The sequence below is a fragment of the Populus trichocarpa genome, chromosome 4 (genome assembly GCF_000002775.5).
Source record: "Populus trichocarpa isolate Nisqually-1 chromosome 4, P.trichocarpa_v4.1, whole genome shotgun sequence".
NCBI lineage: Eukaryota > Viridiplantae > Streptophyta > Magnoliopsida > Malpighiales > Salicaceae > Populus > Populus trichocarpa.
Window position 1 is genome coordinate 954475 of NC_037288.2, and position 22159 is coordinate 976633.

Below are 22159 nucleotides of genomic sequence, written 5' to 3' on the forward strand. Positions count from 1 at the left end.
ATTGACCAATTTTCCAACCACTTTATGAGCGCTTCTGCCTCCTGTTATTTTTCTAACCTCCTTTGGCTATATATTTTTATATATATTTTGTGGGGACCCAAAAATGGGTTACAACACTCGTTTAGCTTGCTTGGTTGTTATGTGTTTTCTTGGATTTTTGGAAGCTGGTTTAATTTGCTATCATTTGGATGCATGATTTTCATGGCAATTGCCCGCTGCATGTTGATTCTGAGCTGGATTTGTTGATTTCGTCAATTTTTTCTGCTATTCTTGGATTTTTTCCATGTTCATGAAAGGATCACAATGCATGCATGGATTGTGCTTCAATCATGTAGTTTATGTCCCTATTCCTCCCCTGTTTTGATGAATTGGGCTATCAAACCCGAAAAAAACACAAAAAACATCATGATTAGCTCCTGCACCACGCTGACTAGCCATATTGTGATAGAAGTTTGACGAGAGGAAGGCAAAGAGAATATTTTTAGCTCAGTGTAATGCAACTGCTCTTAAAGAAAAAGAAAAGGTAATTGTGCTACGTTGCTCTCATACTTCAAGTGGTGGAAAAATTAAAGGACTGTGATTGGCTAGGCATAACTTAAAGCTTAAGTTGTTGTCCAGGGTGGAACTCTTTGAAAATGATTTTTATATTAATTCTTTCTCACAATCTCTCCATTTTTATATTAAACCAATGCCTCAAAAACTTTATATTGATGAAGTATTAGAAAGATAATGAAATATAGGCAAAAAAAATAAATTAAAATGCATGTCATAATCATCCATTTTCAAGAACAAAAGGTTATGCTCCATTGGCTGTATGTAAAATCACGTATTCATGTATGTCAAATAAATACATGTTTGTGATTTAAATATTATTTTTTCCATGCAAAATAAATTAATGTAACCCATTATTATATAAAAAACACCAACTCTATAATAAAATTGGTTTTGGTTTTAGTGTTTTTTTGAATGGTTGTCCCTCGGTCTTTGCAATTTTTTAAAAAGATTTTGAATCCATGTGTTTTTTTATAGTTGAGAGCTTTTTGCTCTAATTCATGGGGTCTTTTTAATTGACAAGGATTGTCATGTGAGATTGCTGTTTTTCATTTCAGTAACCACAATTCCCATTTGCCTCTGCAGTTTTGTTTGCCTTTGTTGTTTTTTTTGTTTTGCTTTGCCTGTCATCTTATCTGTGTGCCTTGGAATGACAAATTAGATATGAAGTAGTTAGATTCAGTGGTCTTTGCAATAAAGCAGAGTTTATGATGCCTTCTATGGTTTTTGCAGGGTCAGCACAAGTGGTCTTTGCAATTTTGCGTTTCCCTGGTCTGTTTTATATATCTTGAATGATTCACAAATATTAGCCTCACATATTTTAATTTTTTGCATTGCTTAAGGTTCCATTTTTGGAAGGTCATCATGGCCATTGTTATTCTTTTTACGCATGCCTCAATTCAGGCTATTTTAATGCTTCCATTTACCTTAGCATAACTTTTTTTCCCCTCATGTAATTGCTGCCTTGATGCCATGTCGCAGTAAGAGTTTCATTTTCGGGAAGGCTTTTTCAAGCCATTTAATTTGTTTGTTGTTGATATTTTTTTTATTATTACTTTACATAATAATTATTAATTTGTTTAATTAGATGTATGCATAAAATTTTTTATTTATATTTAGAAATTTGTTTTAGTGCAAAAAAACATGTTGAAATTTTTTTTATTATGTTTTTAATATGTTTTGATGTTATAGATTTGATACTTATTTGTATGATTTCTTTATTTTTTTTCTTGAAACTTTTATAAAACTTTTATTATTTTAATTTTATTCTTCAATCCAAGTTTGCAGTATTTTTTTTTTCATTTTTTGTTTTCATTCTTTTGATTTTTGTCTTTTTATTAATGTTTTTATTCTTTTCAATTTAAAATTTGATGTTGCCTTTTAATTTGTTTTTTATTGCAATTATAACCCTCATTATTTTTATTATATTTTTTTATTTTGGATTTTTTCGTGTAGTTTTAACCCTCATAATTGCTTCATGTATAGTGCTTTCAATTTTACAAACAGGGTCAAGGTTTAAAAAGTTAATAGAAATTGACTTTTTTTGTCTTATTTTTTTGAGATTGATATATTTTTTTTTTATGTAATTATCATATTCTCATTTATTACTTTGTTAACAAATAAGATTGTTGAGATGTTTTGAAAATATTATAGAGATATATTTCTATAATATTTACAAGTGTTTAATTTTTGTATTGAATTGTTGTTTTTTTTTCTGTTTTATTTGTTGTTGATATCTGATTTTTTAATGATATTATTAAATTAATAGAGTTTATTAGTCAATTACCTTTTTAAAAAAATATTTATATTATTTTGATATTTTTTATGCAGAAAAAAATTAAATTAGCTTATGGTGTAGCGCCTATCTAACTAATTTAACTAATTTAACTTTATATTATGTCGGTATACTATTAGCATACCCGACTTGACTAGATATATGAACCTGACATGATTCGATAGGTCAACATAGTGCTATGTTGACCTAGCACCTCCTCCAGCATTTGTTCTTTCCAATCCTAGATGATGTAGTTGTACGACTCTCTCTTCTGGCAGAAATAAAATCAATCATGCTTCTTATCGCTTCTGCTACTTTTCCATGCTATCCTAAGCTAACCACAGCTTTTTTAGCACTTGTCTAGCAAGGTATTGACATGTCTCAAGTCGTTTGCCGGTGTACTGGAGTATAGTCTTCAGAATTTTCAACGTTTGATTATTCAAAGTCGTTGGCTCTTGACAAGGCACCATGAGAGTTTTCCAGATGTGTGTGGATGGAATGTATCCTGTAGAAAATCTGAGATGGGTTTCACCTGCCTATCATTTTTTAGGAAAAAAATTGGCTTTTTATTAGACCGAACTATGAATGTGTTTGGTACTGTGATAGTTGTTATGGTTATGGTTTGAAAAAAGTTGTTTTATAAAAAGTATTTTTAGTTGAAGTTGGTTTGAAAAAATAGATGTTTGATTAAAACTGTGGTTAAAATTAAGGTTGAACAAAAAATAACTTAATGTGTTTGGTTAAAAATGCTTTTGAAATTAAAGTTATAAAATAATTTTAAAAAATATATATTAATATTGATAACTTTTAATTTAAATATTGTAGATTTAACTACTACTACTACTATATCATGAAATACATAATATTTTATATAAAATATTTTTTATTGTTCCATTAAACTATCTATAATTTCATCACGTATGAAATTCATCCGACAAAGACTACAGTTTGAATAGTTTTTTGAGCGTATAACAAAATCAGGTAAAATATCATTATAAACAAAATTGGAATTACGATCAAATTCTTCAAAGGTTACACTATCATGCGATCTCTTTCTAATTTATGCAATGTCATTTAATAATATTAAACACTAATTTTTTTTAATAAAACATATTTTAAAAAGATTAGATTTTTTATTGTTCACGTGAACAGTGCACGCAAGTGAATAAATTCACTTTACTGTTCACATGAACAGTGCAGTGAAAATCACTGCACTGTCAACGTATAACACAAACAAATGTGCAGAGCACACTGTTCACTTTTGTTAAGTAAACAGTGCCGGCAAAGCAGGGATAACTATGCGATTTTCAGTGGGTCCCTTCAACTAAAAACACTGCTTTTAACTTTAACCAAACAGCATAAAATTATGGTTTATTCAAAACACAACTGCTGTCGCGTAAACAAACACAGTCTCTGTATAGAATTGAGTTTATAGAATTTTCTTACTAAATTTGAATGTAATTAAAAAATCAGATACAAAGTTATGAATTTTTCTTTTAGGCTATTTATTTGGCGTGAAACATGACTTTTATTGGGCTTAGCTCCATCCCACTTCTACTAGAATTCTTGCATGATTCAATTATTACAGATCTATAACTGAATATTCAGAACTATCTCAGAATTGCCTACAACAAATCTCCATCATTAACACCACAATCTCTCTCTGAAATGATTTTGTTAATCTTTAATGCAGAATTTTTTAGTTTTCATTATTTTTCTACCGAGATAGAAAAATTCAAGGTTTCTGTGTACTGGTAATACTGGTCTTTTTAGCACGAAAATTTAAGCTACGCATGGTTGCTTATCCCCCCTCTCATTTTTTAACACAAAAAATGAAAAGAAACTTTTGGTTAAAATTACTTATAGTCCGTAATGAATTAATATATCTTTGATATGGTTGTTTAAAAGCTTATAATTAAAAGGGCTAAAGATAAGATAATAACCTAATGTATCTAGACTTGGCAGGATGCCAACCCCAGATGACAATGACATGTGTTTGACTTACTTTTAAACCCAACATTTTTAAGTTCAGCTATACACCGAGCCCAAGTACACGTGAGCCTGATGAGGTACTATACTGAACCTCCTTGAGTTTAACTATGTGCTGAACTCAAATACACGTGGTTCTGGCAAGATACCAGATCCAATATCCTTGAGTTCAGCTATATATTAAGCTCAAGTGTATGTAGGTTTGACCAAATGCTAAATCCAACATTCCTGGGTTCAGCTATGTGTTAAGCTCAAAGTCATATGAGTTTGACAATGTGTTAAACCCAAACATTCTTGGGTTTAGCTAGGCATTGACCCTAAAGGCATATGGGTCCGACAATGTGACAAACCCAAACATCCTTGGGTTTAACTACCACTAAGTCTAAATGTGTGAGTTTGACAAGGTGTCAAGCTCAAACATTCTTGGGTTCAACTATGTGCTAAGCTCAAAGTCATATGAGTTTGACAATATGTTAAACCCAAACATTCTTGGGTTTAGCTAGGCATTGACCCTAAAGGCATATGGGTCCGACAATGTGACAAACCCAAACATCCTTGGGTTTAACTACCACTAAGTCTAAATGTGTGAGCTCAAAGTCATATGAGTTTGACAATATGTTAAACCCAAACATTCTTGGGTTTAGCTAGGCATTGACCCTAAAGGCATATGGGTCCGACAATGTGACAAACCCAAACATCCTTGGGTTTAACTACCACTAAGTCTAAATGTGTGAGTTTGACAAGGTGTCAAGCTCAAACATTCTTGGGTTCAACTACGATCTGAATCCAAGTCTATATGAATCTAGCAAGGTGTCATATCCAACTATCTTGGGTTTAGCTATGCGTTGAACCCAAATACATGTAGGTCAAGCATGACGCTAGACCCAACTGCCTTGGACTGAATTATGTGTTGAGCCCAAATATACGTGGGTCTCACAAGATGTCAGACCCAATTACCTTGGGTTCAGCAATGCATTGAGCCTAAGTGCATATGAGTCTGACAAGGTGTTAGACCCATCAGCCTTAGGTTTGGAATCATTTCAAACCCAATACATATTGAGTTGATAATCTTTTTAGGCTCCATGTTGGGTTGCATGGATTTATTTGTTGATTCTCATGTCTTTTAATATAAAATATTAAAAGTCAAGAATGATCATCTCCCTACATCCTTGGGTACATAAAAAGTCTCCATAGGGCCTACTATTTTTCAATCAACATCAATTTTGTGTAAGGAATATCTATCATTAATTAATGTTGTGTAAGAGATATTTATTCTTCATTAATGATATAAGAAAAAATTAATACTCAAATCCCTCTATTCAAGCAACATGACAAAGTTCAGAGGCTATATATACCATCTGAACTACTCAGGTAAATAATTCACACCTTTTCTATTCTCTATTCATATTCTTATTTTACAGAGCATTTATCATACATAACTAAGAACAAATACTATTATTCTTAAGAATGTAAAGTTCATCCTCTTATTTATTGTAATCTCTTATTAAAAGTCACTTATTTTATCATTGGAGGATCCCTGAATTCCACCAAAAAAATTTATTTTGTAGGTGTTGAATCTTTTATCACCAATCATTAACTTCTTGAATTCCAAAGAAGGAAACATTAACATGAATGTTCGATCACTCTTTATCTAAATACTCAAAAAATCTTCATTCCTAAGTATATTGAATTTTAAAATATTATCGACATGTTTCCAAGAAAGTGTCGAATACCCGTCACAAACTATGAAAATTTCATTCCTTAATTTTCCATGTTAAAAAAGGTTATTTTTTGGTTTTTTTTTTCATGTTTAGGAGGTGTTTGAGAGTGTGGTAGCAGTTACTTTTCAAAGTACTTTTCACTGGAAAATATATTAAAATAATATTTTTTTTATTTTTTTAAAAATATTTTTGACATCAGCACATCAAAATGAGTTAAAAACACAAAAAAAAAAAACAATTAATTTAAAACAAAGAAAAAATAATTTTTTTAAAATGTTTTTCAAATTAGACTATAGGACTAGAAAATTAGGAGGCAATTATCTCCTTGTTCAATATATTTGGATTTCATGCGGTTTTGTTTTTCAAATTATCTTTTAGTTGAAATAATATTAAATTAATATTTTTTATATAGTTTTAAATGATTTTAATATACTGATAAAAATTTATTTTTAATATATTTTTAAATTAAAAACTCTTTTATAAAAACAAAATACATCTTATTACCAAATACACTCAGACACTATAGATGGTAACTCTAAGTATTACATCTGCATTTGTTATACTATTCTAAATTTGTCTCGATAGAATTACACAGAGGAGGTCTCTTGAGTTACAAATGGGTGCTGCCTTGATTATAAAAGGTCTTCTTAACAGGTCATGCGAGTTTGTACCTTGCCAGGAGTATAGAAAAATAAAAGATGAAAATGTGGAAGTTATGGGCCAAAACCATACTAGCGCTGATAACAAACACTATATAGTCAATTTATTTTTATTAAAGTAGACTGCCGAGTTGAAATGACACTTTTTTAAAAAAAAAAACTCCACTTCAACAATGTATTTTTGCTTATGTTTGTCTTAAATTATGGGTTTTAATAAGAAAGAAATATTGAACTCTATATTATGTGGTATAGTATTATTAAACTCGACTTGACTAGACAATATCGAGCGTGTTTGGAATATGGTTGTTGTTACTTTTCAAAGTGCTTTTCACTCTAAAATATATCAAAATAATATTTTTTTTATTTTAAAAAAATTATTTTTTACATCAGCGTATCAAAATAATCTAAAACCACCAAAAAAAATATTAATTTGAAGTAAATAAAAAATATAAATTTTTTTATTTATTTTTTTCAAAAACGCTTTTGAAAGGTAAAGACAAACAGGGCCGAACTCGATATAGTTTGATGAGTCAATCTAGTAACTTGTTGACCTAGCTCCTAGTCCGAGTTGGATTTGAAATTAAATTATGTGAGACTTAACTTGATGCGTCTCAGCTAACCCAATCAAAACCTGGTTTGAGTTTGTAATTTTTTTTTTAAATGATGTTATTTTAACTTTTTTTTAAAAAAAAACAAATCTTGAAATGACAATGATTGGGTTGGCCGAGTTCAACCTAATTTAATTCATGTAACTTGTAACCCAAGTCTTAGATTGAGTTATAAACCAGCAGGTCATAAGCTGAGTCGAGTTTAATATTTTTGTATTGGTATATTATGAATGTTTGTCGAGGACTTGCTAGGTATGGTCAATATTGAGACTATCTTAGTTTCCAATTTATTTTCTGTCATGATTTATTTGAGTCTCAATATTATCCATGCCTTGCATTTTCTATGTTATTAAGTGAAATCTGTATATTTGCTTAAACTTGTTTAAATTATTTTTATTAACATCAATTTTTCTTCCTATTTGGTGTGAGTTTACCATTCATGGAGGTGGAGAATGGCAATGGGTACCTTTTTTTAAAAAAAAATATTTGGATGCTTTGCCCACCCTAGAGGTGGCTTGTTTGGATTTAATTGTAATAAGTAGAAGTTTAGGGTGTGGTTTTGGTGCTTTGATAATCTTAGAGACTATTTTATATTCTTATGTAAAGTCTATCATGTGCATAAAAAGGGCCATTTTGCTATTTCTTAAGTTTATTTGATATTTGTGCTTGGGAGATTCTACAGCTCAAGGCCCATTTCCAATTTTTAATGGCGCCGCCAGGTACAAAGTAATAATAGCTTTGACATTTAATAGCCAACCAAGCATTGAAGAATTCTCCCGATAATAGCTTAAAGAAATATTTTTAATAACGTGGTATTGAATTTAGTTAATAACATTGGAAGCATGTTTTTTTTTTTTTTTCATAACATTGAAAGGAGTTAATTAGAAGATGAAATATATAGAATTCCTCCTTTGCACTAAAAAAAACAAAAAAAACATACAATCTTGCTGGATCGGACTTTGCTGCACTTAATTTATAAACCCTTTATTTTTGTATTTCTAAAACGTTTTTTATATATATAAAAAAAATTCTTTACTTTAAAATTAAATCTTAAAATAAAAAAAAATATTATTTTAATACCAATTCAAGTCCTAGCACACGTGAAGAGCGAATCCGATATCAAACTAAACAGTCGCGATTTTTGATAATATATAAGTAGGGTTCAAGTCCTAGCTAGCATCAAGATTTTCTGCTAGCAATAACAGAAACATCCTGTTTGTTTTCTTCCTTTTTTGGATGAAATCCTGTTTGTTTTCTTTCTGTTCCTACAACAAAGTAAACATATTCAATGGTTATTTGTATACAAACAATCCGACAACCAAGCAACCTCAGTCTTTTTTTTTAATTGATAATTAATTAGTACTGTCCTGACCCTTAATACTATTATTAGAAATTTGTAATCATGTATCTATTTGCTAGAAACTATAACATACCCCTTAGATGCATACGTGAAGATCTCTAACATATACCATCTTCATAAAGGTCGAATTCAAGAGACTTGACAGTCATTATCGGCGACAATTCTCAGCCATCGACAGGCCGGGAGATAACACCAAGCCCTTTGCCAGATATAATGCGTAATACTACTCCTAGAAGACGTTCGGCACCATTTGTGGCTGGACTCGTAGGTGGCGGTCGTCTCATCATTTCGAAATTGTGGCGCAAGTCTAAAACGACCAAGGAGGATGTGGAAGTTCTAGCAGAAATGCCTACTAGGTTTCCGTATGAAGATCTACGTGTTGCGACTGATGATTTCGCGGAAAGAATTGGAAGAGGAGGCTACGGATCTGTGTTCAAAGGAGTACTCGCTGATGGAACAAGAGTTGCTGTGAAGTGTTTGGATAAACTAGACAAAGGAAAGAAGGCAGTTTTAACAGAAGTCGAGACAATTGGAAACCTGCAACACTCTAACTTATTGAGGTTGATAGGATTTTGTTCAGAGAAATCATACAAGGTTTTAGTATATGAGTACATGAGTAATGGATCGTTAGATACTTGGATTTTTCAGAATGATCAAAGACCTTTCCTTGATTGGCAGACGCGAAAGAAGATTATACTTGACATTGCAAAAGGGCTTGCTCATCTCCATGAAGAATGTCGACAGACCATAATTCATTTCGATATAAAGCCGCAGAACATTCTGTTGGGTCCAAATTTCAATGCCAAAATCTCTGATTTTGGGTTATCTAAGGTCATCGATGAAGGAACGGGACAAGTACAAGTTTCGATGAGAGGAACCCCTGGATATATTGCTCCAGAATTGTGTAAGCTACCACCAGGACGTATCACGGAAAAAATTGACATATACAGCTTTGGAATTGTTTTCCTGGAAATAGTTTGTGAACGAAAAAACGTAGATCACTCGCTGCCAGAATCTGACTTCCATTTAGTTAGAATGCTGCAGAATAAAGCTGAAGAAGATAGACTACTAGACATTGTGGAAAATGTAGATGAATGCATGCAGAGTGATAAGGAGGAAATGCTTAGAATGATCGAGATTGGTGCTTGGTGCTTGCAGGATGACCCAGAAAGAAGGCCTCTCATGTCAACGGTTGTGAAGATATTGGATGGTGTAATGGAGGTAGATACAAACTTGGTGTATGAGTTTTCACATTCACTAATAGCTTCTCCCATTGCTAATCACCACATTTCTTCGGCAAAGCTGCCAGCATCTGTTCTTTCTAACCCCAGATAGTGGCATTGTAAATCTCTTTTTGGTCTTAAAGAAAATTCATCAAGCTTGTTTCATAATTTGTACTACCTGTCCATTATAAAATTCATCTTAATTGAGCTAAGAAAAACTATTATTTTAGTGTTGTTAATTTTTTTTCTTCTAGTAAACTTAATTAAGACATTCAAGTGATGTTTAATAAAATAATATTGCAATTTGCTAATCTAAATCTGTTCATGATTAGATTTTATTTTGAATTGATTTTTTTTTAATAAAAGAGAAGAACATTTTTTTTTAAGAAAAAAATATAAAACAATATTATTTTTATTTTTCTAAAAAAAATTCCTTGAAATTATATTATTTTAGCTTTTTAAAAAAATTATAATTTGAGTTGAACCATCAACCTATAGAACATCTTGCTCAACTCAAAACATGAGTTTTAGATCGAGAAAACTCTCAATTTAAATTTTATAACTATAAGTGTTAATTACTAATGTAATTAATTAATTAAGATTTCATATATTTAATTTAAAAGCTTTGGAACAGAATTGTTTGAAAGATGGAAAGAAATTCTGAGACGAAGAGCACTGCTTTTAATTACCATGCAACTCAAAATCTATCAAGTTTTTTTTTTTATTGAAAAAAGGAAAATTATTAAAATATGAATTAAGAGTGGCGATGGGGATCGGTGGGGGCATTTACATGACTGATTGGTGGAAGACGTGTTCAAGGCTGATTTATGAGTCAAGAAATTCCTGCAAATGCCAAAAGTTTCGCAAATGATTAAGGGTGAGAGATTGGCATGGACTCCAGAAATTAAGATAAGCTAGAATTTGGTAAATATCTTTGACGCATAGTTCTACTTCCCAGCCACCTCAATAGCTGCAAAGTCAGTTTTTGGGTTCTTTTGAATTAAAAAAAACCCAATTTTTTAAATTTTTTTCTCCTGAAAATATATACATAAAAAAACAAGAACCTACTATCTAGATAATTGGATTAAAAAAAATTAAATCGAATCAAAGAACCTTCTCAAGTTTTGATTTACATTTAGAAAAAAACATGAAAATATCAAATTATCTTTATTAAACTCCACTATTTAAAAGTAGTCTATTGACACTAATATTAATCCTTTTCATGGTTAAAATGTTACCAACCAATTTTTTTATTTTTATTTGTTGGTGATATTTTCTCGCCTCCGACTGCATGGTTGTAATCCCGAGATAGTAAAGATAACGATAATGAAAATAAAAATATGTTTTGTTGAGGAGATAGAGACAGAGATATAAAAATAAATCTATTATCGAGATAATTTTGGAGTGGATTTTTGCACTTTCAAAATAGGAGGTACAAAAGAGACATGTTTTCATAGATAATATTTATTATTTTTTATTCCTAAAATATCCTTATAAAAAACTATTAATTCCAAAATTATCAAACTAAGACATATAAAGATAAAAATAATTATTATCATAGTTTTAAAACTTAACTTGGGATCGATCCATGACAAGGCCGAGGTTATGGTTCAGGTTGACCCGAGTCAATATAATAATAAAAGTTGTTATTATCATAGTTTTAAGACTTGAATCGGGTTCGACTCGAGAAAAGGCCATAGTTTTAAAACTTGATTCAAGGGTCGATTTGGGGCAATATTCGAGTCACAGGTTGAGAGAGTCAATGTAAAAATAAAAGTGTTTATTATCATAGTTTTAAAACCCAACTCGAGGGTCAACTTTGGGCAAGACTCGAGTTGAGAGGGTCAACCCGGGTTAATTTGAGTCAATGTAAGGATAAAAATATTTATTTTATAGTTTTAAAACTTGACTCAACGGTTGACATGGGCAAGACCCGCGTCACGGGTTATGAGGGTTAACCAAAGTGAATTTGAGTTAACTCATGGATAAAAGTGATTATTATTATAGTTTTAAAACCTTGCTCAAGAGTCGAATTAAGACAATGTCTATGTCATATGTCATGGCCCGAATCACGGGTCGAGAAGGCCAATCTGAGTTGAATCGAGTCAACATAAAAATAAAAATGGTTATTATCATAATTTTAAAATTAACTCGATTTGGGGGTCGACCCAGGGCAAGACCTGGGTCACCGATCAGGAGGGTCAAATAGGGTTGACCTAAGTCAACATATAGATAAAAGTAATTATTATTATAATTTAAAGCTCGAGTCAGGAGTCGAGTCACGGGCCAGGAAAATCAACTTGGGTTGATCTATTTTTCTTTTTTAAAAAGGAATCAAAGCAACCTTGTTTTGATTATTTTTTTTAATAAAAAGTCAATTGGTTTTTTACCAAGTCGAGTCGGGTCAATCATTTCCCTATTTTTTCTTAAACTCGGATTAATTTAGACTCTAAGTTAGCCAGGTTCCACGCACATCACCAGGCCAATCCAGGTTTAATAACTATGATTGTAATAATATTATTAATTTTAGCACACAATATAAACTAACATAAAAAATAATATCTAATTATTTTTTAAAATATGTAAGTTTGATAATAATAAATAATAAAGGTATAATAGACTTTTTATATTTTATTATATTTTATTCACCATAGCTAAACAGGATACGGAGACAATTACTCTGTTTTGTATATCATTATCAAACACAATTCTGTTTTCATTGTTTTTTTTTGTCCAGTCTTCTTTGTTTTCACTGTCTTATCTTATTTATCTCGGAATAATTTCCAAACGGTATCTTAGGAATCAAAAAATTAGGCTGAGAATCAAAATATAAAATTAAAAAACTGCAGGGAACAAATAAAATAGTGGGCTATAAATTTATTTTTTATCATAAATATAACACAACATATTTCTTTTTCTTAGAGTTAATAAATTAATTCCGAGTATCCAGTAAAAAATGTGGGGTCTCTTTTGCCTTATTTTCAAGAAAGTGGTTGGATGACTTTGGAAGAACTTTCAACACAAACTTTTCAATGCACAATGTCAAGTCCCCTACGCGTAGTAGACATATCCTGTTCTTCATGGAACCTTCAAGTAAAGCTTAGCCCAATGAAAAAACGAAAGAAAAAGAAACCCTGTTAATTGGAATCCAAACTTTTTATTTTTCTTAAACTAATTCTGCTTCAATGTCACTATTGAAGTTGCTTATGCATTTATCTCCTTTCTTGGTTGCTCATTTATTCGTATCAGGTATGGTACAGAAATCTATCACAATTTTTCTGTTCCTATCTCTAATTCTTGAACACGATTAATTAAGCTGTTATCTTATGTTATTGCTCGCAGGTGTCGTTTCAGCAACTTTAACAATAATAAACAATTGTGACTACACTATATGGCCAGGAATAAACTCAACATATGATCCAAGACCTACCATCTATGTCACCCCAACGATCGCAACTGGTTTTTCCCTTGGAAAGAAAGACTGGAAGGACATAACAACCTCGGATGATTGGCATGGTCGTTTATGGGGTCGCACACATTGCACTGAAGATGATACAGGAAGATTCTCCTGCATCACAGGCGACTGCGGCTCTGGCAAAATAGAATGTTCAACAATACCAGCTGGCTCGAGTCCTGTGACGATGGCAGAGTTCAAGATTAACAATGCTGGACTTGATTTTTTTAATGTTAGTCTTCTTGATGGCTACAACCTGCCTTTGCTTGTTCTGCCTTCTAATCGGAGCTGCAAAAAAGCAGGATGTGTGGTGGATTTGAACGGCGTTTGTCCTCCAGAACTTACGGTTAATAGTTCTGATGGGATGATTGCGGGGTGCCGCAGCGCGTGTGAGGCCTTTAATTCACAGCAATTTTGTTGTACTGGTGAATATGAAACACCTTCGACTTGCAAGCCTTCTTCGTATTCTCAGAATTTTAAGAAAAAGTGTCCAAGCGCTTACACCTATTGTTAGAGGTCTAGGCGCGGGGCGCGCCAACGAAGGCACATTGCCTAGAATTCGGCAGCGATGGACTGCGGCAGAAACGAATTCGGCAGGCAGCGTGCAAGGGTCTGTGCAAGTCTTTGAGCTGGCGACTTGGCATGGACGTGGGGCTTAGACAATGGACTTTCTAAGTCAGCAGCTGACACAGCAAGGCAGACAATTGGGGCTGCTATGAGGGCAGGCAGAATCATGGGTGGAGGGGCCAGATAATGGAGGACAAAGTGCTTCACCAACCCACTAAGGATAATGGGGAAGGTAGTGCTCCACTAGTCCATGTAAAGGGTGATCATGGGGGAGATAATGCTCCACTATGCCCCGAAATTAGGGGATTATGGGTGAGGATGGAATCTCACATTTGGCTATAAATAGGTTGCCAAGCCTCTGCTGTGTAGCATGCGATTTGTGCATAGCACACACCATATTTGTGTATTCCTTTGTTGATGAGATAAATAAAGGTTGAGAGGGATTCTTGTAAAACTCTAGTGTGCTTGTGTTGCTTGTGTTGCTTGTGTTTACTTGTTGTCTACGACGAGGCGAGTGTGAGAACCTCCTTGAGTGAGCGAAACACATAGTCGTAGGAAAACACGAGTGAAAGGGTGAGGCAAGGCTGAGTCTAGTTGGGGCTAGACTGCCGCATTGGGTTAAGTTTAGTTGCGAAAAATTAACCCCGTGACAATTGGTATCAGAGCACGGTTGATTCAACAACGTGCAACCCGAAGCCATGGAAGCCATTCGGGAACGGATTACACGTCTGGAGACTTTGATAGGGCCAGACGAGGAAGAGGAAGATCGCTCTATAATGGAGCGCTTGAAGGAAGCTATGGAAAGCGCTGAACGGGCTGAGAGCTTGTACATCTCGCTTGCGGCAGAATCGAGTGAGCGATTGGCTGCTGCCGAAGAGATGATTGTTGTTCTAAAGAGGGCAGTCACAAACACTCCTCTTGGGGTAAGTTCTTCTAAGCCTAAGTTGCCCGAACCAAAATGTTTTGGTGGAGCAAGAAGTTCCAAAGAGCTGGAAAATTTCTTATGGGACATGGAGCAATACTTCAGTGTTGCGAGGATAGGCGCAGCAGAACAAGTTGATCTCACCGTGATGTATCTCACGGGTGACGCAAAGCTTTGGTGGAGGACGAGAACCAAAGATGATCTAAGTGCGGGACGTCCAAAGATTGAGATATGGGAGCGTCTCAAGAAGGAGCTGAAGGAGCAGTTCCTCCCGAACAACACATCGTGGATTGCACGAGACGAATTGAAAAGACTCAAACAAGACAGGTCAGTTCGTGATTATGTGAAGTCTTTCAGTTCTTTAATTCTCGACATCGAGAATATGTCCGAAGAGGACAGGTTGTTCAATTTTATGTCCGGATTACAACCTTGGGCGCAAGCGGAACTACGACGACAGAATGTGAAGGATCTGTCTTCTGCTATTGCTGCCGCGGACAACTTGGTGGACTATAAGGCTCCTATGAGAGAGAGCCATAAATCAGCCTCCTTCAAGTCAAAGGGAAAGAGCAAGGAGGAATGGCCAAAGAAGAAGTTTGGTGGGGGTGCTGGAAAGGCTACTGCCGCGGAGAAAGGCAAGTCAAAATTTACGAGCACACCAGGTAATGGTACTAAACCGAACCTTACATGCTTCATTTGTGATGGTCCTCACTTTGCGAGGGAATGCCCAAAGAGGGAGAAGTTGAATGCTATTCGGGCTGGGAATAGCGATGATGAAGAGGAAGGGGTAGTCACGCGCGTCAATCCTATGCGTGTGCTGAACTGCCTGGTAGCTGAATCAGGGGATGCGGCTGCCGAAACCTGCCATGTTGAGAAAGACTTGGCGAGAATTGATACATTGAGAAAAGGGAAGCCAGGGGCTTCGGACAACCTGATGTACGTGAAGATTGGGATAAATGGCAAAGACATAAATGCTATGCTGGATTCAGGCGCAACCCACACGTTTGTGGCAGATCGGCTGGTGAAGGAACTTGGCTTGCGGCTGAGTGATAGCCAGACATCCATGAAGGCAGTGAACTCGAAGGCGCAAAGGATTGCTGGGATGTCTTACGATGTGCCGATAGTGCTGGATCGGTGGAGAGGTAAGCAAGATGTGTTGGTCGTAACTCTTGACGATTACGACATTATTCTTGGCCTTGATTTCTTACGGAAAGCCAAGATTGTATTAATGCCATATCTCAATGGAATCATGGTTGCGAGTGAGGGATGCCCATGTTTCATCCCATGTATAAACGTCGCAATTGCGAACGTTGTGAAAGGAAAGAAGAGCTTGATATCGGCAATTGCTATTGAGAAGGCATTGCGGAAAGGAGGGGAAGTGTTTCTAGCAACAATAGTGGAGGAGAAAGTCGACTATTGTGAGGAGGTGCCGAAAGAGATTGCTAGCGTGCTGCAGCAATTCGAAGAGGTGATGCCGCCTCAGCTGCCAAAGAAACTCCCGCCTAGGAGGGCCATCGACCATCGAATTGAGCTGGTGCCAGGGGCAAAGCCACCATCTCAAGCTCCCTACCGAATGTCGCCAAAAGAATTGGCCGAATTGAGGAAGCAGTTGGAAGAGCTGATTGATTCAGGATTTGTCCGACCTTCCAAAGCTCCATATGGTGCTCCAGTTTTGTTCCAAAAGAAGGCGGATGGGAGCCTTCGCATGTGTGTGGACTACCGAGCGCTAAACAAGGTAACAATCAAAAACAAATATCTTGTTCCTTTGATTCAGGATTTGATGGACAGATTGTGTGGCGCTTCGATCTTTACGAAGTTGGACTTGCGATCGGGGTATTGGCAAGTGAGAGTTGCTGACGGAGATGAGCATAAGACTACTTGTGTGACGAGGTATGGCTCGTACGAGTTTCTAGTTATGCCGTTTGGCCTAACAAATGCTCCAGCAACGTTTTGTAATTTAATGAATGATGTGTTATATGATTTCTTAGACAATTTTGTTGTAGTCTACTTAGATGACATTGTAATCTATAGTAGAGGAATTGAAGAACATGTAACTCATCTTTCCAAAGTCTTAGGTAGATTGAGAGAACATGAACTGTATGTAAAGAAGGAAAAATGTGAGTTTGCAAAATCTGAAATTAAGTTCTTAGGCCATGTAATTGGAGAAGGACAGGTGAAGATGGATCCACGGAAGATCCAAGCCATCGTTGAATGGACAGCACCAAAATCAGTCCCGGAATTGAGGTCATTTTTGGGGCTTGCAAACTACTATAGACGGTTCATTGAGGGATATAGCAAGAAGACAACTCCTCTCTCAGATCTTCTCAAGAAGGATCGGATATGGGAATGGACAGTTGACTGCGAGCAAGCTTTTGAGAAGCTGAAGACAGCGGTAGCGTCAGCTCCAGTTTTGGGGCTGCCTGATTTTGAGAAGCCATTCGAAGTGAATACTGACGCTTCGGATAGGGCTATTGGTGGAGTGCTCATTCAAGAGGGACATCCGATTGCTTTCGAAAGTAGGAAGCTAAGTGATGCGGAGCGGAATTACTCAACACACGAGAAGGAAATGACGGCAGTCGTGCACTGCCTTGGCATATGGAGAGTATATCTGCTGGGGCCAAAATTCATTGTCAAGACCGACAATGTTGCTAATACATTCTTCAAGACGCAAAAGAAATTGTCGCAACGACAAGCTCGGTGGCAGGAATTTCTGGCCGAATATGATTTCGTATGGGAGCACAAACCGGGGACCCACAATCAGGTTGCGGATGCACTCAGCAGACGCGAGGTAATAGCTATTGTTCTTGCTATTGTTCAGGTGGAGTCAGATATGCTGGATCGACTTCGCCAAGCTACTACGGAGGATGCAGCGTACAAGAAAATGGTGGAACTTGTACGAGAAGGGACAATACGGAGGTATTGGTTAGAGCAGGACCTACTCTATGCAAAAGGGGGTCGAATCTTCGTGCCAAAGGGAGAGCTGCGAAAATACTTAATGACGGAGACGCATGATTCGCAGTGGGCTGGACATCCTGGCCGGGAAAGGATGCTTGCTCTCTTGTCGCAAACTTATTATTGGCCGAAGATGGAGGATGATGTGGAACTTTACGTAAGGACTTGTCTAGTGTGTCAACAAGACAAGACTTTGCGGCAACGAGAGGCAGGCTTGTTACAGCCGCTGCCGATTCCAGAAAAGCCTTGGGTGTCGGTTTCAATGGATTTTATTGTTGGTTTTCCAAAGGTGGATGGCATGAACACAATCATGGTTGTTGTGGACAGATTCACCAAGTATGCGGTGTTTGTTGCTGCCCCGACGGTGTGTACAGCCGAAGTGGCCGCTGAATTATTCTACCGCAACGTGGTGAAGTACTTTGGAGTACCTTCAGACATTGTGAGCGATCGCGATGTGCGATTCACGGGCAGATTCTGGACAGCATTGTTCAACATGATGGGAACAAGGCTGAAGTTTTCAACTGCTAACCATCCGCAAACCGATGGGCAGACGGAAAGGATAAATGCTTTGCTAGAGGAATATTTGAGACACTACGTGACAGCAATGCAACGAAACTAGTTGGAGTTGCTAGATAGTGCGCAGTTTTGCTACAATCTTCAAAAATCCTCGGCAACGGAAGCAAGTCCGTTTGAGCTAGTTTTGGGAGCTCAACCACAAACTCCTGCGGAGATTGCAGTGCAGATATCGGGTGGGAAGAGTCCAGCAGCATACAGGTTTGCGATGGAGCGGCAGGAGCTATTCGAGCAAGCGCAAGATAGCTTGCGCAAGGCAAGGAAAAGAATGCTCAAATATGCCAATCAAAAGCGAAGATTGCTGGAATTCAGTGTGGGCGACAAGGTGTTGCTCAAGTTAACTCCGCAGATTTGGAAGAAAATTGTGGGGACGAAGCACCGAGGGCTGGTGCCAAGGTACGATGGACCTTTCGAAGTCATCGAAAAGGTAGGCGCTGTTGCCTATAGGCTGAAGCTCCCCGAACGGCTGAAACTTCATCCTACGTTTCACGTAAGTTACTTACGGCCTTTTCATGAAGACAACGAGGATCCAAAAAGAAGCAAGTCACAACGAGCTCCTCCTACGATTCATAAACAATTTGACGATGGGATTGTCAAGATTATGGATCATCGTAGACTCGGCCAACATCGAAAGAATCGGCGGACAGAATTCTTAGTAAAATGGAAGAAAAATGAGGAGGTTTCATGGGAGAAAGATACTGACTTGTGGCAATTTGAGGATCAAATACAAGACTACCTCACGTCTATTCCGACGAGGACGTCGGACTCTTCTAGTGGGGGTGGTTTGTTAGAGGTCTAGGCGCGGGGCGCGCCAACGAAGGCACATTGCCTAGAATTCGGCAGCGATGGACTGCGGCAGAAACGAATTCGGCAGGCAGCGTGCAAGGGTCTGTGCAAGTCTTTGAGCTGGCGACTTGGCATGGACGTGGGGCTTAGACAATGAACTTTCTAAGTCAGCAGCTGACACAGCAAGGCAGACAATTGGGGCTGCTATGAGGGCAGGCAGAATCATGGGTGGAGGGGCCAGATAATGGAGGACAAAGTGCTTCACCAACCCACTAAGGATAATGGGGAAGGTAGTGCTCCACTAGTCCATGTAAAGGGTGATCATGGGGGAGATAATGCTCCACTATGCCCTGAAATTAGGGGATTATGGGTGAGGATGGAATCTCACATTTGGCTATAAATAGGCTGCCAAGCCTCTGCTGTGTAGCATGCGATTTGTGCATAGCACACACCATATTTGTGTATTCCTTTGTTGATGAGATAAATAAAGGTTGAGAGGGATTCTTGTAAAACTCTAGTGTGCTTGTGTTGCTTGTGTTGCTTGTGTTTACTTGTTGTCTACGACGAGGCGAGTGTGAGAACCTCCTTGAGTGAGCGAAACACATAGTCGTAGGAAAACACGAGTGAAAGGGTGAGGCAAGGCTGAGTCTAGTTGGGGCTAGACTGCCGCATTGGGTTAAGTTTAGTTGTGAAAAATTAACCCCGTGACACCTATCCTCTTGACGATGAGACTGGTACCTTCAGTTGTGCATCATCCGATTACCAAATTGTCTTCTGCGCAGGTAAATTTACCATTTTTCAATGTAATAGTTTTTTGAGTTTGGTATTTTGTTTTTAATCATTTTAACATTTAGGAGTGGTGTAATTTGTTTGATGATAAGTTAAGAAAGCCTGCACAAATAGAAGTTAGTTTACCACAAAGACACATTCTATATATATTGTACTACACGTTGAAAGAAATTATAGCTTACACGATTCATACATCTGTTCTTTGACATGCTTACATGTCCATCACAGGAAACACAACTGAATACAAGTCCACGACAAGTAACATGACAGTTGTTTCTTCAGGACCTGCCGAACCGCCGCCATCAACAACTGTGATAAGAGCACCAAGCCTTTCCCCACCGCCATCACCATCTGTTAAAACACCACCAAGCCCTTCGCCACAAGGGATAACGCCACCAAGCCCTTCCCCACAAGAGATAACACCAAGGCCTTCTCCAGAAATAAGGCGTAAAACTGCAAGAAGTTTGGTACCAATTATAGCAGGAGTTATAGGCAGTGTCCTTCTTATCGTTTCTTTTGTAGTGATTTTTATTTCGAGGGCAAGATGGCGTGGGAAGTCTGAACAAGATCCGCAGGATGTGGAAGATGATCATATAAAGCATGTTCCAGGAATGCCTGTCAGGTTCTCATACCAAGAACTGTACGTGGCAACTGATAATTTCAACGAGAGACTTGGAAGAGGGGGCTTCGGGTCTGTATTCAAAGGAAAATTGGGAGATGGAACACAAATTGCTGTGAAGAGGTTGGAGAAACTAGGCCAAGGAATGAGTGCTTTTTTAGCAGAAGCTGAGGCAATTGGAAGTCTGCACCATTTTAACTTGGTGAGGTTGATTGGATTTTGCGCAGAGAAATCCTCTAGGCTTTTGGTTTTTGAGTATTTGAGCAATGGATCGTTGGATAATTGGATTTTTATGAATGTACAAAGATCTTTCCTTGATTGGCAGACCAGGAAGAAGATTATACTCGACATAGCAAAAGGCCTGGCTTATCTTCATGAAGACTGTCGACATACCATAATACATCTTGATGTAAAACCACAGAACATTCTTTTGGATTCAAGTTTCCACGCCAAAATCGCTGATTTTGGGTTATCCAAGCTAATCAATAGAGATATGAGCCAGGTTCAAATCTCAATGAGAGGAACACCGGGATATCTTGCTCCAGAATGGCGTCAACCATTAGGTCGTATTACGGTGAAAGTTGACATATATAGCTTCGGAATTGTCCTCCTTGAAATAGTTTGTGCACGCAGAAATGCAGACCAATCACAACCAGAATCTGCCTTTCATTTGCTTACAATGTTGCAGAAGAAAGCTGATCAAGATAGAGTAATAGACATTGTGGAAAATTTGGATGAATACACGCGGAGTGATAGAGAGGAAATAACGAGGATGATAAAGGTTGCTGCTTGGTGTTTGCAAGATGACCCAGAAAGAAGACCTCTCATGTCAACAGTTTTAAAAGTGCTGGAAGGTGTTATGGAGGTAGATTCAAACATCAATTATCGGTTTTCGCATGCAATGGTATCTTCTCCAGCTGGTAACAACCATATTTCTTCACCACCTCCTCCAGCATCTGTTCTTTCTAATCCTAGATGATGTAGTTGTAAGACTCTCTCTTCTGGCAGAAATAAAATCTATCATGCTTCTTATCACTTCTGCTACTTTTCCATGCTATCCTAAGCTAACCACAGCTTTTTTAGCACTTGTCTGCAGTCGGAGAGTGTTTTTTCAAAAAACAATTTATTTTTTAAATTTTAAATTAATATATTTTTAATATTTTCAAATCATTTTAAAATGTTTTGAATGAGAAATAAATTGATGTTAATTTTTTTTTTATTATAATAAAGTTAGGTGATAATAATTTTGTTTTTCATTTCAGGTTGGGTTGAATTTTCTTATTAAAGCATATATGGTTTTGCTTTTAAAAAATGCTTTGAAAAATATTTGAATTTTTTATATATTTTTCTTTATTTCAAATTAATATTTTTAGATGTTTTTGTATTATTTTTTAAAAAAATTATATTAAGATTGGGTCTAATTGCGCAACCATACCCCATCTCCTTAGGTCTGGCTGTGCAGCCACACCCAATCTTCTTGGGTGTGGCTCCACAACCAGACCCAACCAGCCAGACCCAAGGCTATTGGGTCTGGCTCCGTAGCTAAACACAAGGCTATGAGTTCTGGTTTTGCAACCAGACATAAGTCTATTGAGTCTTGCCCGACTGCCAGAC

General features: G+C 36.6%; 2 protein-coding genes across 3 annotated transcripts in view; both read left to right on the forward strand.

The window, feature by feature from the left end:
* Window positions 1-22159, forward strand: part of LOC112325758 (PR5-like receptor kinase) — a 95639-nt gene that overhangs the window by 57634 nt on the left and 15846 nt on the right. Inside the window, exon 3 of one of the 2 annotated variants that reach the window (XM_052452379.1) lies at window positions 20155-20752. The exons of the other annotated variant lie outside the window; for it this stretch is intronic. Coding sequence (XP_052308339.1) covers window positions 20155-20752 — 598 coding nt within the window. The remainder of the gene's footprint in view (window positions 1-20154; window positions 20753-22159) is intronic. 2 annotated transcript variants of the gene reach the window in all.
* LOC18103607 (thaumatin-like protein 1) lies at window positions 12956-19649 on the forward strand. The gene is made up of 3 exons (XM_052452385.1): window positions 12956-13135; window positions 13229-14253; window positions 19542-19649. Exons 1-2 carry the CDS (start codon window positions 13072-13074, stop codon window positions 13852-13854), a joined length of 690 nt encoding a protein of 229 aa, XP_052308345.1. The 5' UTR covers window positions 12956-13071; the 3' UTR covers window positions 13855-14253; window positions 19542-19649.